General features: G+C 39.4%; 1 protein-coding gene across 1 annotated transcript; it reads right to left on the bottom strand.

The window, feature by feature from the left end:
* Positions 1-1574: 1574 nt before the first annotated feature.
* On the bottom strand, positions 1575-16606 carry LOC148410193 (mitochondrial adenyl nucleotide antiporter SLC25A23-like). The gene is made up of 10 exons (XM_088437055.1): positions 16293-16606; positions 11242-11365; positions 11002-11089; positions 10717-10828; positions 7767-7925; positions 6443-6595; positions 6126-6239; positions 3306-3473; positions 2400-2550; positions 1575-2315 (listed from the first exon to the last, which is right to left on the bottom strand). Exons 1-10 carry the CDS (start codon positions 16500-16502, stop codon positions 2134-2136), a joined length of 1461 nt encoding a protein of 486 aa, XP_088293181.1. The 5' UTR covers positions 16503-16606; the 3' UTR covers positions 1575-2133.
* Between the last annotated feature and the right edge of the window lie 654 nt (positions 16607-17260).

The following is a 17260-nucleotide window of genomic DNA, read 5'->3' on the forward strand; positions in this document are numbered from 1 at the left end:
AATGCATTTCTTAGCCCGGAACAATTGAAACAAATTTCAATGGTCTGAACATTTGTGAAAACATATGAAACTTTGTTTACATCATGATAGGCATTATAGTCAGTATGTTGTTTATTTATTTGACAGTTTTTTTTAAACATTGCTCAGTAGCACCCCTTAGAAAGTTTTAATTATGCAGCCCTGCTAGTATAATTTTCCAAGTTATGAAAAATGAAAAATTGGAGGCAATGGTACAAACCCAAGCCCTACAAAAAATTCTGTCTTTGGGCATTAGACTTCACTCTGTTTGCCAGCCAATCTCAGGGCACACAAAAACAGACTGTCACACTCACAAACACACGTCAGGACGATTTAGAATGTCCAAGACACCTACCATGCATGTTTTTGGAATGTAGAAGGAAACCAGAGTACCTGGACAAAACTCTCACAGGCACTGGGAGAACATGCAAACTCCATAGAGGAAGGCCCGAGACATAAGTGAACCCTCTGCATTCTGGGGCAGACATGCTAACCAGTCCCCTACATTTGTAAATAAAGTACAATTAGGTGTTTAATTTACTGTATATGGAATAATTCATTCACTCACACCTAAACTAGCTGACTAAACAAGCATAACATGCATACATGCTTTACAAGTATGTCATGCACGAAAGGCCTCATTGGAGACAAGCATACTTCATTTGAAGCAGACTTATATGACAGAGTAATAATTGCAGGACAGTGAACCCTCATTTATCATTGGGAATACGTATATACGTATAAGTACATATATATATATATATATATATATATATATATATATATATATATATATATATATATATATATATATATATATATATATATATATATATATATATGTGTATGTGTGTGTGCGTGTGCGTATGTGTGTAGATTGCAGAAAGACACGCCTAACAGAGACCAGCTGACTGTAACTGCGTATGCTACTGACACTCCTAGAGGACGCAAGCTTAGCTCCATGTAACAACCAACAATGAGGGCAGGAGTTTTAATCCATTTACGAGTTGGATTACAACTCCTGCCCTCATTGGTCAATGTGGCATTGGGAAACAATCACACGTCTTGTTGGTGTGCCCGTGATCTGATTGACTGATTGTCTCTCCAGTCTTGTCCACGCTGTTGACTATCTGGTTGAGTACATCTCCAGCAACGGTCTCTGAGTGAACCTGAACGTAACGTCTTTAAGAGTCAAGTAAGAACCTCTCCTCCAGCAATGTAGCTGAATGCTAATAATAGTGTTGATGTATTGTGGTGCCTTTATGTGACAAAGCTGTGTTTTTTGATGGAAAAAAAACCCCACAAAGCACTGAGTGCACGAAAGATGAAGCGCGAAGTGGCGAGGGTTCACTGTAATGCAGAAGATGTTACATTTGTTACATCAAATGCGAATCATTTCAAAAGAACATTCTTTGCCATCGGGGATGCAGCAGCTGTCTTCATACATGCCTCTGCATCAAAGCAGTTTAACTTATTTACTGCCAGCCCAGTAAAAATGGATCTTTGACATCCATAGTCATCAATAGTAGTGAATGAGTTAACAAAAACAAGAAAAATATATCTTCCATTTTATATTTGCTCATGCAATTAATTATTGAAAATAGAGCTGTATGCTAGTAAACTACTGTATAGTACATGACAAATCATATTAAAAATTATATTAAATATTATATCTGCAAACATTTTATAATAGACAAAACATCAGTATATCTTGTTTTATGGCAAAAAAAGGTGGAGCAGCTGAGAACATAGATGAAAGTATCTAACCAACGTTTCATGATTTAAAAAAAATGTGTGCCTCACCCATTAAAGCTTAAACTAGAGAAAACAGTGACATTGGAATACTAAAAGAACTAAAAACCAACATATTGTGTATTCTTTAAAAATGCTGCCCAGCCATCAAGCTTATTTATTTATTTGACCATGAGCAGCAATGCAAAAAATAAATAAATAAATAAATGCATGTACACAGTTTGGGCTCCAAAGTTGGAGTAAGAAAATCCGCAGGACATATGCACTCATTTTTCTTCTGTTCCTTTTCAGCGAGAGACTGGAACTTGTCTCTCGCCTTTTCTTCATTTTTTTGGTTTGGGCATCCTCACTTGTCAGCCTTTTCTAGTATCGCACACCAAGGAATTTCTTCATGTGCTCATACACTACATAGGAGATGCTAACAGCAGGAATTACTTTAAGAAAGTTGGGTGTGATGCCACGATACAGACCACACACGCCTTCATTGGATAAGATGTATTTGAACTGGCCCACCATTGTCAGTTTTGGGTTACCCTCTGTGCTGGCTGAAAGAAGTGCAATGATATCTGTCACAGACTCACATGACAAGCACATTCATTTTCTTTGTCAAGATTTGCTGCGAGTCTCACCTTGCGCCTGCATTCGAGTCCGAATTAGAGCAAGTGGATACGACGCTAGCTGTCCACAGGTGCTGGAAACAGTACCGCAGCCTAGTAGGATCAAAACACCTGGATCTGCAGAGTCTACACAATACCGATGGAGCCAAGCATTCTTAAGAGTCTGAAAAAAATACAAATAATAGTCTAACAACGATAAAAGGGAATGAAAGGTGATCGCTGTAAATCGGAATGTAAAACTACACCTACACTGAGACGTTGACATTGTAGGGAGACATTCAAAATTAGACACTATGACTACAAATTTCCACCCTACCACAACAAATGTATTCCTTGTTTCCGGTTCAAAATGTTTCAAGTACTGTTTTCAATATCATACAAGTGTACAGTAAGTTACTCTAAATTTTTGATCACACATGGGAGAAAACGTAGGAACGACATTTTATTTTCCAAGGACCCCCATTGCAAATCTCTGTGGAAACAAAACAAAACAAAAATTGTTTAAGCCAAACATAAGTGCTCTTTTAATTCACCAACATATTGGCAAGTATATCTGTTACCTTTCAGCCATACTGAAGTTTACAAAATAAAAACTGAAAATTGTACGCCTCCTCGTAAAAAATTAGGCCAATTTCCCCCAAACAGGTGGCTGCCAAATATTTAGTGCCTAAATATTCAAGCTTTGATGTTTCCTAAAGTTTGACAGGGGGGACTTATAGCCTTCCTATTAGGTGCTTCCTTTTTTATAATATAAACTTATGATCACGTGCCATAAAATATTGTACTAAGTAGCCTAGACAAAGAAGTGTGCAATTTTATGACATTCTATTTTGGGGTCTTGCCATAGGTTGACCTATGGCTAACCTCCAGGCAAGCCAAAGGTTGACCTAACCCCTGGTGATGACTCATGGCACTAACCTCATACACAGCTAAGTCGATACCAGCGTAAGGGATGATGCCAATTGTATTTGGCAGGTAGCCTCTGTAGAAAGCCCGGACTCCCTCCCTTCTCAGGATCTGCCTGGCACAGTCAGCTAAACCTGAGTATTGCCCCGTTGTCCTTAATGTGAGACGGGTTTTAAGCACCTACCAGAGAGAAAATAAAGAACATGGATTCAGAAAATAATACTTTATTTCATGTTGAAAAGCCATGTGAGCAATACGCTACTCCCGGTAGAGCAATTAAAAAAAAAAAAAATCCATGCATCCTTGCATTCTCGTCATTTATTTATTTTTTTAGTTTCCCTGTGACCCAAGTTCAAATTCACCTGGCTCTGGTCTTCCTGTGTCGGGTTTGCATGTTCTCCCCCGAGCCCACGTGCTTTCTCTCTGGGCACTCCGACTTCCTCCCACACCCCAAAAACATGCATGCGTGTCTTGGACATACTAAATTGTCCTTATGTGTGATTGGACGCGTGAATGGTTGTTCGCCTCAGTGTGCCCTGCGATTGGCTGGCTACCAGTTTGGGGTGTCGCCTGCCTACTCCCCGAAGCCAGCTGGGGTAAGCATCAGCAAGCCTGCAACCCTTGTGAGAATAAGCGGCTCAAGAAAATGAATGGATGGATAATTTCCCTGCTTTAAACTCACTGTGTCATAGAATCATGGAAGTTCAACTTTTTGGAGATTTTAACCGTGTTACAATGTTTCACCTGCGACGAAAATTTGTGTTTGAAAGACCACCGTCATTGGTAAATAATTCACAGAACTGTTATTATGAATATACTGGTTTCCCAGAGGGCTGATTTGATAGGAGCAGTGGCTTTTAGCAAGTGCTTTTGACACTGTTTTGCATTTTAGTGTCTGTAAAACGCCTGATTTGACACCTTCATTCAATCCATTGGGGTAGTCTCGACTGCTTTGCAAGCCTTATAAGAATAAGCAGTCAAAATAATGGATGGATGATCTGAGGCCAGCCATCATTGAACAACGTCATGAAGGGGGCAAGGCAGCCACACAGTATTAGGTGTGGCTTCAGTAAATAGGAGATTTACCTTTTTTGAAATATCTGTACTATAAAGCTCTTATTTAATAAGAAATTAAATCATCAATGTCCCAAATGTACTGTAATTCATATGCATATAAATCATTGTGGAAAGTATATCATGATATGGGCCCTTTAATGTTTCAGATAATCAGGAAAAGATAAATATCAACACAGATAAATACAAAGCAAGTTAATATGAAATAGTTTTCAAATGGTGATTTCATTAATTGAGGAAAAACATTTATCAGAGTTACTTGGAACCATACGAAAGAGTATGCGTTAAATCATAAATTAACTGTTGCTAATACAGTAACATGTTGGAATAACCTAAGTCCATATTTAGTGACCACGCCCAAACAAGTAACTACCTCTAGACCTCTTGACTTCATATAGACTTATTAATAGCAGGAAAAAAAGGTTAGTAAATCATAAGTAAATTATGTCAACAAATAAAAACATACATTAAGCCAATATAAAGTACATACCACATATTGAGTAATGTTAATCTCTACAATTATTTTAAAACATGCTTGTGGACCAGCTTCCCCAAAACCATAAAAAACATTGCTTTACTTATTGGCCAACCAATCAGCCCAAACATGGTGTTAGAGGAAAGTAGATGTGAGGGGATCAATATTTGGATTTTTTTTTTTTCATTCTACAGCAACTGCCTTGCATTGCTTTGCATTTTACTCTATAGACCTGCAATCTTTTACATTTTAACATGTAATAAAAATTAATGAAATTATATTTATATATTAATGTAACCTCCCCCATATCTATATTGGCGCCCCCCTGAAACCCGTGGCGTTCTTAGCATCTGCCCAACTGGCAAGCCAGACCAGCCTCAGCATGTCTTGTTGATTGGCTGTTTGATTTATTGAGCACACCAACTCCTATGTGCACAGTCAATAAGTAGGGGAGTCATTATGCTCAACAAAAAGTCTTTGTCTCTTGTGTTTCATGAACTTGGTTGTTCTCATCACCAATCCCCATGGTGGTATTTTTTAAGACATATCTGGGACAGGGTAACAAGATATCTTTTCCTTCTACATAATATCACTTCAGTTGGGACTGAACCACATATGAGCAGTCAAACATGGCCGTGGTAGTGTGATACTCTTTCTGGCATTCAGTTTGTGATCTCGAACGGAAGTGCACGTAGGTTAAGCAAAAGCACAACAATCCAAAACCAGCCAGCAACTTAACTTCTGAATGGCTTTAAGAAACATGTCCAAGTTAAGGTCCAGACTTGAATAAGATTCAATAATTGCATGACCATACAAGGCCATTCATAGTTGGGACCCAAGAGAATCAAGAATATTTCTGCAAGGAAGAGTGTGCCAAAAACAAAAACATCTCAGCAGAGATGTCACTTTAGAACACTTTATTGCCAATTATAGAAAACTTTCAGATGTTGCAGCTAAGGGTGGCCCAGCCAGTTAATAGCTTTTTGGGGTTTTTTCACAGCTGAATTAATATTTTTTCCATTGGTAAATCAAATCATCATTTAAAACCCAATTTTAAGTTGACTTGGGTTACTGACATTTAGATTTATTTGAGATGCTAAACACTGAAGTGGGAAGACTAGACTAAATAATATACATTTGAGACAATTCTGGACAATAATGTTGGTTTGATAAGAGACCAAGTGTACTGCAATTCTCCCAGAAAGTCACACATACAGTAGAAAGCTCATTTCAAATCAAGGTCAAGCGCATGAATAAAAACATTCAAAGTTTCATGTTTTGACCTCCATGGGATAGATGATAGTCTGGGCAGTAGCTCCTGCCAGAGAGCCAGCAAGGAATCTCTCTTGTACTCTTAAACTTCCCCCATCCTTGCTGCCGCGGATTAGCCACTTGATCTAAAGAACAAAATCAGAAAAAAAAGAGTTCAAGTGCAGAAATGTGGTTGTTCAACTGGTAAAAAAAAATTTAAAAAATGCATTTACTCCAAATGCCCACGAAAAAGAGTTAGACATCTGCAAAAATACTCCGTATAAGATTCTAGAATTTGGAATGAAAGACGTTGGAAGCAGGTGGGTGTTGTTTACTTCTTAAGACTGACCTGTTCATAGGCCATAAATTTAATTGCAGATTCTGGGGCAATCTTGAGAACATTGATGCCATTTCCTCTCCAGAGTGAAAGGACACCTCCTTCTTGGATCATCCCTCTCAGCCCTGACCACAGATTTGTCCCTTGTGACACAGAACCGTGCACCTTGACACACAAACACAAACCAGGCTAGCAGTCTTATAATATCCTGTGCTAAATTTGAGAACAGCCTCCCTCATGAATGTGGATACTGCACTGATCCTCTTGTGTATGCTCAATTTACTCTCTTAGGAGCCAGATCCCAATATATTCATTTAGATCACTTTGGAAAGCCTTTTTTTTCTCAAAGTAGATTTCTTTTAGTGATGATAAGGCCAATGATGGGATTAGTACTGTCGTGCGAGAAGGAAATTTTTGTTATACAGTGGACCACCACTTTATGACGTACCTGCCTTACGTTTTTTTCACTTTACAACATGGACCGCAATGTTTTTTTTGTCCCCTCTTAACACAATTTTTTTCGCCTTACGAGGCCTCAAACATGGCTGTGACGCGCGTCAATGCCAACGTCACCAATATGCTGGTCTGCTATTGGTTGGCGTCACGACGCCCTAAGATACTGTTCTGCTATGGTCAGGGAGGCACTAAGATGCTGGTGTGCTCTTGGTTGGCGTCACTTGTTCCAAAATGGCGGACCATTAAAGCCACAAATCTTGAATGTTATTTTCTTCAGTTCACAATGGGATGTTGGAGGAAGCCTTTTGTTTCTTTTCTAGGTGGTATCTGGTCTCAACGTCTTCGGGGCCAAGCCATTCCTGTTTCTTATACTGACTTCCAGTTGTGTCAATCCTCATTAGAATAGCGCTTTTGCATGAACTCACTATTTTACTGATACATTGTATTTTAAAAAAAGCACACATTTCCTTTAATATATACAATTTTGATGTTTTTACCTGGGGTTTTACACACATTACCTAATTAACATAGGTTTGGATAGCCCCGCGATACGGCGAATTCACGTTATGATCCCAATCGCGGACCGGATTAATCTCGTAAACTGGGGGCTCATTGTACTGTAAATGTTAAAGAATGACCTTTAGGAATTTTCTGCTGTGAACGATGTTCTCCTATTGTTTTTTAGTTAAGATTGCTACAGTAAACAACAAAAGTGTATGTCATGGAACTTTTGGATGTTGTTATACACTACATTAAGTTTTTGAAAGCATATTGCGTAACTGTAAGGAAGCTAATCTGTGACAACAAACTTAACAAACACATAAAATGTAAAATTAAATACTTTCCTCCAATTCATCAAAGTACAACTGAAAGAACTGACCTGCAGGAAAACTTTCAGGCGATCCAAAGGAGCAGTTCCTGTCCTGGACACAGCACCTGCCATTGCTCCTGCAACCAACTGCCTCCATACCAGTCCGGATCGCCGTTCCTTCTCTGAGAACTCATCTGGCACCGTCAAATGTTCCCCAATGTCAAACATCTTGTAGTAGTTTTGAGATTAATGAATTCCATAATTAATTTGGGGCACGGTACAGTGTGCTAAATTTTCATCAATGATGTATATACTACTCATGGTGCATCACAGTTCAAATGGTAGAGAAGCTAGGAAAAACTTCACAAACATACTCTGGGTTCGAAAGATTCTATCTGTTCACAGATTCTTCCTAATAGGCATCTATTACTTTTTAACACCAGTGATATTTTTCTCGCAGTCCTCAACATATTCTAAAGCTGGGGAGGCGGCCAAATCAGGTCCTCAAACCTCAATCCAGCCTGTTGTTGATGTTTCCCTTCACCCAACAAACTTGATTCAAACGATTAGGTCATCAGCATGCTTCACAGAATTCCGATAGCAACCCTGATTTGAATCAGGAGTGTTGGTTGGGAAACATCGAAAACAGGCTGGCTCTTGAGGACCATACTTCGTCACTACTATTCTAAAGGGTTGTATGGCCAACCTTTGTGAGATGGCTCTAATTGTCACGTCCGGGTATGGCGGCGTGCAGCGGTGGAGGGAAAGGGACCCAAAAAACGCAGGAGGACGGAGAGGGTGTGCTCAAACAAAATGCTCTTTAAATAATAAAAAAAGGTAGGAAAACCAGTAGACAAAAACTGGACAAAGTAGCAAAATAAATGAGGAACGGAACAAAACTTATGAGACTGTAATCGCATAACTGGGAAGAATGGAGGGCGAGTAGGAGGGGAGGCACACAGCGACACAGGGAACACGAATCCAAGATATCGATAGGGTAGAGGTGCAATAATCCGACGAAGGCTACAGAGGGACGGTATCTTAAATACATGAAAACTAATTACAAAAAACACACTGCAGCTGGACGGGGATATGAGGCAGGGGAACAGGATTGGCTAACACGTGAGGAGCGGGGACACACGGACAACAGGTGGACGAGATAAAACTAACGAGACTGAGAAAAAGGCAGACACAGGGAAGCCAGCACAAATTAGCCAGATGAAATGAACTAAAAACTACTTAAGACAGCCAGCACGAATTAGCCAGATGAAATGAACTAAAAACTACTTAAGCTAAATCCAAAAACCCAAAAAACTCAGACAGAACTTAACACTAATTGAGTGTGGGTTGGAGCTCAGAGCTTCAGCCGAGCCATTTGTTGGATGGCTCTAATTGAGCCATCAGTGCAGAATAATCCATTTTGCCTCAGCTTCACAATTGCTCTGTTTTTTCACATCCATACATCCATCCGTTCGTTCGTTCGTTCGTCCACAACCAATTTGCCCAGCTTCTCTGAGTGGATGTAAGGTGTTCCAAGGTCAGCCTAGAAACATAGTCCCTCCAACGTGTCCCGGGTTGTGTCCTGGGCCTCCTCCCATTGGAACAGGTGTGGATCACCTCACCAGGGAGGTGTCCAGAGCATGCTTACCAGATGCCCGAGCCAGCTCAGCTGCCTCCTCTCAATGTGAAGGAGCAATGGCATGACTCTAAGCCCCTCCTAGATGACCGAGTTTCTCACCCTATCTCTACAGACACACTGCCTTGGCCGAGTTCAAACCTCAAAAACCTCCTGAATGAATCATACTTATTGCCAACAATGTGGACCAAATTCAGACATCAGTGGTACAGGGACCAAACAGCCTGTATCAGGGGGCTCGGTACCTCTTACTCTTGAAGCACCCTGAAGGAACGCATGTACACTGGTTGGGTGAACTCCCATTTACCCTTGAGGATCCTGCCACCGGTATAGAGCTGGTCCACTGTTCCACAGCAGGGACAAAAACTATACTGCTCTGCCTGATTCGATCTCCCAGTGGACCCTCATCTCCAGCACCCCAGAAAAGACCTTACTAAGGGGGCTGAGGAATGTTCTCCCTCTGTGGTTGGAATACATCCTCCAGTCCTCCTTCTTAAAAAGGATTATCACCACCCCAGTCTGTCAATCCAGAGGCGCTGTCCCAAATGTCCACGTGATATTGCAGAGACGAGTCAACCAGGACAGCCCTACAACATCCAGAGCCTTTAGAAACTCTAGGTGGATCTCATACACCCTGGGGTCTTTCCAACCAAGGTGTTTATTGACAAGTGACTTCAGCCCCAGAAATAGGAGAGCCCTCCTCGAAGTTTACAGACTCTGCTTCTGAAGACTAGGACATGTCAGTCGAGTTGAGGATGTCTTTCAAGTATTCTGCCCGCCGGTTCATGACCGTTTCATGACGTCCCAAGTTGAGGTCAGCAGCATCCTACCTCTAAAGCCATAGTGGTGCACCTCTTCCCTCATCCAAAAACATCAAATGGCGGACCAGAATTTCCAAAAGTCATTCTCCATGGGCTCACTGAGCTCTTCCCACGCCCGGGTTTTTGCCCTCAGAATTCCAGTGGCTAAAAAGTCCCGATAGAGTCCTTCAGCTTGACGACGACCGCTGGTGTCCACCAGCGATTTCGAAGATTGTCGCCACAACAGGCATGACCAAATTACGACCACAGCCCTGATTGGCTACCTTAACAATGGAGGCATGGCACACTATCCAGTCTGACTCAATGTCCCCCTCCCTCAGGACATGGGAGAAATTTCATCGGAGGTGGGAGCTGAAACTGCTTTTGACAGATGATTCTGCCAGATGTTTGAGTTCTGAATTTGAATGCAGCATGCTACTATGCAGCATTGTAACAAATTAGAAGTTGCATTTTACAAAATAAGGATTCCAAAGCAGAGCAAACGCAGCCAAAAAGTACATCATGATTCATGAAGCCCTTATTTTTAACATTTCAACACAATCACTGCAATTTGATTACTCACATGGGAGTGCTTCCAATAGTGTACAATCTCCTCCATGTTGTGGAATGGATTGAACAGGAAGTGATCTCGCCATTCTTTCCAGTCGATTGTCATGGTGCCATCCCTGTCCATACTGGGAAATTGACACAATTTTTTGTTATTAGATCATTTCGCATATTTTATGTACATTTCATTCCAATATTGCAAAAAAAATATAAAACAAGAGTGGTTGAAGTACAGTTGGTTCCATTAATGAAGATAGAAATAAAGCATGTGATATATTTCTTTTTAAATCTTTTGTTCTACCTCTGCAATATTCTGGAGGCCTGCTCCTTAGTGACTTCAACTCCAAGTTTGTGCAGTAAGTGCTGGATCTCTCCCACATCAATTTTACCTGGGAAAAAATAGGAATCAGAAAGCTACGTACCTGAGCCATGAAGTGTTTTTATTCTAACTGCAAGATACTAATAGTGATTTTATTTCAACAGCTGGTAAAGAAAGAAATGAATGTGTGTATATTGGCTTCAATGTTTTGCAGGTCAGTACCATCTTTGTTCCGATCAAGATTGTGGAACATAAGCCATAGCCTCTTCTCATGAGCCTGTAGGTACTGGGAGAACTCTTGGAAGTCCAACAAGCCATCATGATTGATGTCACTCTCCAGGACTATCTGTGGATGTAGATTTGAAGATACCAGGTATTTAGGTTGGAAAGCTCTTTCCTCCAATACATGACATATTACACTTGATTCACATATTTACTACAACTGTTTCTTAATTATTGTGAGAAATCAATACCATGATCAGGGTCTTCACATAAACTGGTAGCCCTTCATATTACTCAGTATCAGAAAAGTAGCTCTCGCTTTCAGAAAGGTTGGTGACCCCTGCTCTAAATAGTAACTTAAAAATTATATATATATATATATATATATATATATATATATATATATATATATATATATATATATATATATATATATATATATATGTGTGTGTGTGTGTGTGTGTGTGTGTGTGTGTGTGTGTGTGTGTGTGTGTGTGTGTGTGTGTGTATATATACAGTGGGCCCCCGTGTTACGAACTTAATCCGTTCAGCGGCTACGCTCGTAACTCGAACTGCTCGTATGACGGGCAATCCAAACCTATGTTAATTAGTGAATGCGTGCAACGCCTGCAAAAACCTTAGGTAAAAACAACACGACTTTATACACATATTAAAAATGAGTAACATAATCGACTGTACAGTTAAATTAAATAACATAAATATACAAAGGAAAAATGACATTTACCTTTGGGGCGATGTGACTTGAGCTGGGTGGAGGCGGAGGGGAGCAGAGACCAACCCGCAGAATTTATTGAATTATTTTCTTAAACAAGAACTTTTCTCAAACTAGAACATATCACCGGCGATTTCCTTCTCTTTAATCCATAATAGAAGAAGCCTCTCAATTTTGTTGTCGACCGAGGTCCGTCCCCCGGCAAGGAAAGTCTTGCCCTTAGAAAACTTGCTTGCTTTCATAGCTTCCTTGTTATTGAGAATTGTCCCGATCGTCGAGCGGTTACGGCCATACTCACTAGCAAGGTTAACTATGCGTGCGCCTCCTTCGTATTTTATCTTCATATCTCCTGCTTGGTTTCTATTGTCATCATCCTCTTACTTCTTCCTTTACCGCCACTTGCAGTTTTAGAAGCCATGTCTAACAGATAAAGTTTGCAAAGTCTTCACAACACGCCGACCAGCTGTGCCATCAAGCTAGATCCATGTTTCTCAACCGCTGTGTGCCGCGGCACAGCGGCACAGATATTGTCAGTTGTGCCGCGGGAAATTATCCCCCTGGTCCGCAGTCTAAATTTACGGCATTGACTGTGCCGCAGACAGCACCCTCAAGGCTTTAAATGTGACGCGGTGATCAAAAGGTTGGGAAACCCTGAGCTAGATGAAGGCGTTCGGCCAAGCATATCGGCTTTTCTGTGATTGACGTGACGGCGGCCAATAGTATATCCGCATCACCGTGCGTGAGACCGGGACTCCGTGACTGACACCGTGACTGACACTGTGACTGTGACATTGTAAGAGCAATAGCATTCAGCGTGACCGTGATCAGCGTGAACAATTAATTTCGTTGATGCAGCAAATCGAAAATTATTGTGCAAACATATTGACCGGCGGCATGTCGGATTGTTCGTAAGAGGAAAGGTTTGTGCGTAAGTGGGGGACAAAAAAACGCCACGGTCCAAGCTCGTAAGTCGAAAAGTTCGTAAGAGTCGGAGTTCGTAAACCGGGGGCCCACTGAACTTTTCATCTTACGAACGTGGACCGCTGCGTTTTTTGTCCCCCTCTTATGCACAAACTTTTCGTCTTATGAACAATCCAGCGTGCCGGTCAATGTGTCCGTTCTATATTTTTCGCTTTGCTGCATCAACAAAATCAACTGTTCACGCATATCACGGCAACGACGATATGGAAGGAAGGAGAGAAAAGGAGTGAGAAACGGAAGGAAGGAATGTTGTGAAGACTTTGCAAACTTTATTAAAGAGAAGGAAATCGCCGGTGATATGTTCTCGTTTAAGAAAATAAATAAATAAATTTTGCGGGTTGGTCTCTGCTCCCCTCCGCCTCCACCCAGCTCAAGTCACGTCGCCCCAAAGGTAAATGTCATTTTTCCTTTGTATATTTATTTTATTTAATTTAACTGTACAGTAGATTGTGTTACTAATTTTTAATATGTGTATAAAATCGTGATGTTTTTACCTAAGGTTTTTGCACGCGTTGCACGCATTCACTAATTAGTTTCGATTGCCCATCATATGAGCAATGTGAGTTACGAGCATAGCCGCTGAACGGATTAAGTTCGTAACAAGGGGGCCCACTGTATATACTGTATATACATATATATATATATATATATATATATATATATATTTTTTTTTTTTTTTTTAAACACCGATCAAGGAATGGTAGAGAGATTGATTTAGAGATTGATCTGTCGAACACATAAGCCAGTTTGAGAATCTGTAGTGTTTATCTGTAAAAACGTTTGCATTCATAGCTTGTAACTGCCAAGAGCAGTTTCGAGTTTACAGAATTTTCCCTGTCAAAAGTGTGAGACACACTGTAGGCCTAAAAATAAAGAACAAATATGTACTACTATATATTCCATAGTGTGTTCTTCTGTATCTCATTGTATAACATCGTATCACACTGTATCGCATTGCGTTATATCAAATCATACTGTATCGCAGTAAATGGGAGAATCGTATCGTATCTTATCGCTGGTTCTTTCATATGAATCATTAATGTATCGAATCATTGATAATGTATCGCAATGCGTATCACATCACTTTAGTTGTGAAGATTCAAATCCCTTTTGGACACCTGTGCTATAGAGTGCCTGTGGTGTATTTTAAACTGTAATGCTACTCCTAGTTTTTCACGCAATGCATGATGGGTAACCACGGCTCCGGGTTGCATTGCACTGCCTTTTGTTACGACTTCTTGCTATGCTAATAAAGAGTTAACGTCCAAAGTATCATTGTTATATGAAGTAACAAAGAAGAGCGAAAGCTATAACAGTGCCCCTGACTTGCACCAGCCCAAATTAGGTTAATCGTTTGTCCAATTTTATTCAATTCATAAAACAAAAAGAATAAAAGATAATAAAGAAGAAGTAAAATAATTTTGCCCCTTATAACATAACCTCTATAAATGAGTACAATGTGTTTTAAATATATAAAATATGCCGTTTTTAGAGGGGGACGTGTTTGAGTTCCTTAAATATAAATCTATCTATCTATCTATCTATCTATCTATCTATCTATCTATCTATCTATCTATCTTGTCCCTTATCGGAATTATTTTTAACTCATTCAATGCCTATCTTGTCCCGTATCAGAATTATTTTTAACTCCTTCAATGCCAGGGACATCATTTCACATTTTTTAAGAGTCCAGACATTCAGTCCCAGATACTTGAGTATCAGGGATTGAATGTTGATACTCAAGTATCTGGGAATGAATGTCTGGACTCTGAAAAAAAGGGAAAATACATCCCTGGCATGGAATGAGTTACAGTATGTACTATCTGGGACTTCATGTCTGGAATCTTAAAAACTTAAAAAATTACATCACTAAATTACATGACTAGGTGCTTAGACTTTTCAAGATTTCACAAAAAAATACTCCTTGTTTTTATTTAGAATATAAATAATGATGAAAAAAAGCTTTCCGTCGGTATGTGTTGTTTGTAGTGTTATTGAAGCTAAGTAGACAACATTCTGTTAACTGAACAGTGTGCAACAAACCTTCATATTTATTTAGCTGATGCTTGCTCAAAATAGTGACTATATATCAATCTTGAAATCACAACTCTATACACAGACAAAGTTTCATCAACAAAATTCACGCATATTCAGAACAATGGCCACCATGATCATAATTAATCAGTAACAAGTAAAAAGCACCATTTTAGGTTTACTTGCTCAATAAAGCTATTTTTGTTCATAAAACAATCCTTAGACCAGTTGTTTAAGAGTTTGAAATCAAATCAATTTAATATTTATTCTTTAAATATACAAATAATCCAAATCACTTGTGGCAGATTAAGGTACTGAGGTATACTGCAACAAGGTTAAAATGGGAGAAAAAAAACATACCTATTAAAAAAAAAAAAAAAAGAAAGAAAGAAAAAAAAACCACCCAGACATATGGGGGTGGCCAGAGAATGGCACTGGGTGGTCTGGCAATGGGTAGACCTGTGCGATATTTGAGATCTAGGTATCGATCAATACCATGAAAATACTGGTGCCAGTATCATACCTTATGGTTCATAAATATTATGCTGTTTTAAATAATTTGTCTAATCAACACCATGCTTTTTTTAGTAAACATTCTTGTTGAGTTCTTAACCATACCATAATATTATTACAGTTCTACAATTAGCATTAATATATAAATAATAAATAATAAAATATGGGGAGGCAGAAATGGCAATTGTAATCACAGCAAAACTACACAAAAGTAAACCTGAAACTGGAATTAAAACTATGTATATAAAATAAATTAACTGTTCTCTAAAATTACAGCACTGAAAATTCAGATGATTGTAGCTATACCATGACTGGCCACGTACAGTAAAAAGGGATTGTGTGTGGAATTTAAGAATAACCAAAATGAATTAATTAGTGAATAATAAATGAATAAGTAAACGTAAAGAGACAATTGTGCTCTTCTGTTACACATTTTACGGTAGTTGCATTAATTGTATGCTTCTCCCAAGTTTTCTATTCTTCACTTTCATAGACATTGTAATATGAGATGTTTCTTTCAATTAAATAAATTATCACACAATCGTTGCGCATGAGGTGACTATTATTATTGATAAATAAAAAATAAAATCTGCTTCAACGGCTTCCGTTGAGATTAAAACTGAAAATAGCTAAGAAATATTCAAATGAATGGGCTAATTTATTAACTGAAATGGTTGTACTGTACTTTAGACGACTAAAAGATTACGTATTAACTGCTGACGGCACAAATTGCTGCGCACCTTAAACTAGGACTATTAAGAGAGTCTGTTCCAGCTGTCACGGTTCTCACCTCTTCAGCCTCTCCCTTGTGTAAACCTCTTGCAGCAAGTCCAATTCGCAGTTCGCTGATGTCAACCCTGCCATCTCTATTCAAGTCCAGTTGCTCAAACAGCTCAGCATATCTCCTTTGGCGTTCTAGCTCCACTGCCGTGCTATTTTCTGCATTCACTTGGTTTTCCCCGCGCTGAGGTCGGAACAGATCCTTTTCTTCTTCGCCCATTAAGATGATGACGTTGCTGCGGTTTTTCCTGTCTGGTCTTACACGAATATCTACCCTGATATATTACACGCTGTGTCCACGGAGACCGCAGCAGTACAGTACTTGATCACAAATGGATGAACAAATGGATGAGGTACGCGTGGGTGCGCGTTGCTCGTGCGCAGTGGACTTGTTTAGTCACGGATTGATGCATGCGGGGTTTTTTTAATAGTGTGATATTTTTCATCATCATGAATATAGTTGATCGTGTCGATTATTTAGCATATTTGCTGAGAAACTATGCGCGCTTGATTTTTAGCAATATTGGCATTTTAAATGAAATGCCCCTCTCTGCCTTTCATTAAAAATAGCATCATATATATATATATATTTTTTTTTTAATAGTGTTGATACACCCCAGCGTGTACAAACAAGTAAACCTTTGATGGCTTACTTGCTAATAATAACTCTAGTAGAGAGGATTGAAAAACTGTGACGCAAGGGATAGTTTAAAGTGCACAGTCAGCATTCACAGGCTATTACAGAGAGTTAACGGTATGTTTCCAATGAGATCTCCCTTGGGATTAAGTTGCATGCATGCATACATTATTATTTTTAGCATTACCATGCAACCTAGTGGTCATTATTTTATTTTGTCTAATTCCAATGTCAATGGCGTTTTCTTAAAATAATTGTTTCCTTACTGCCAGAAGAGGGCTGTGATCGGCACCAGCAAGCCAGCAACCCTACTGAGGATAAGCAGTTAAAGAAAATGGGTG

This window comes from Hippichthys cyanospilos, chromosome 16, assembly GCF_059441005.1.
Source record: "Hippichthys cyanospilos isolate Australia breed blue-spotted pipefish chromosome 16, RoL_Hcya_1.0, whole genome shotgun sequence".
Taxonomy (NCBI): domain Eukaryota; kingdom Metazoa; phylum Chordata; class Actinopteri; order Syngnathiformes; family Syngnathidae; genus Hippichthys; species Hippichthys cyanospilos.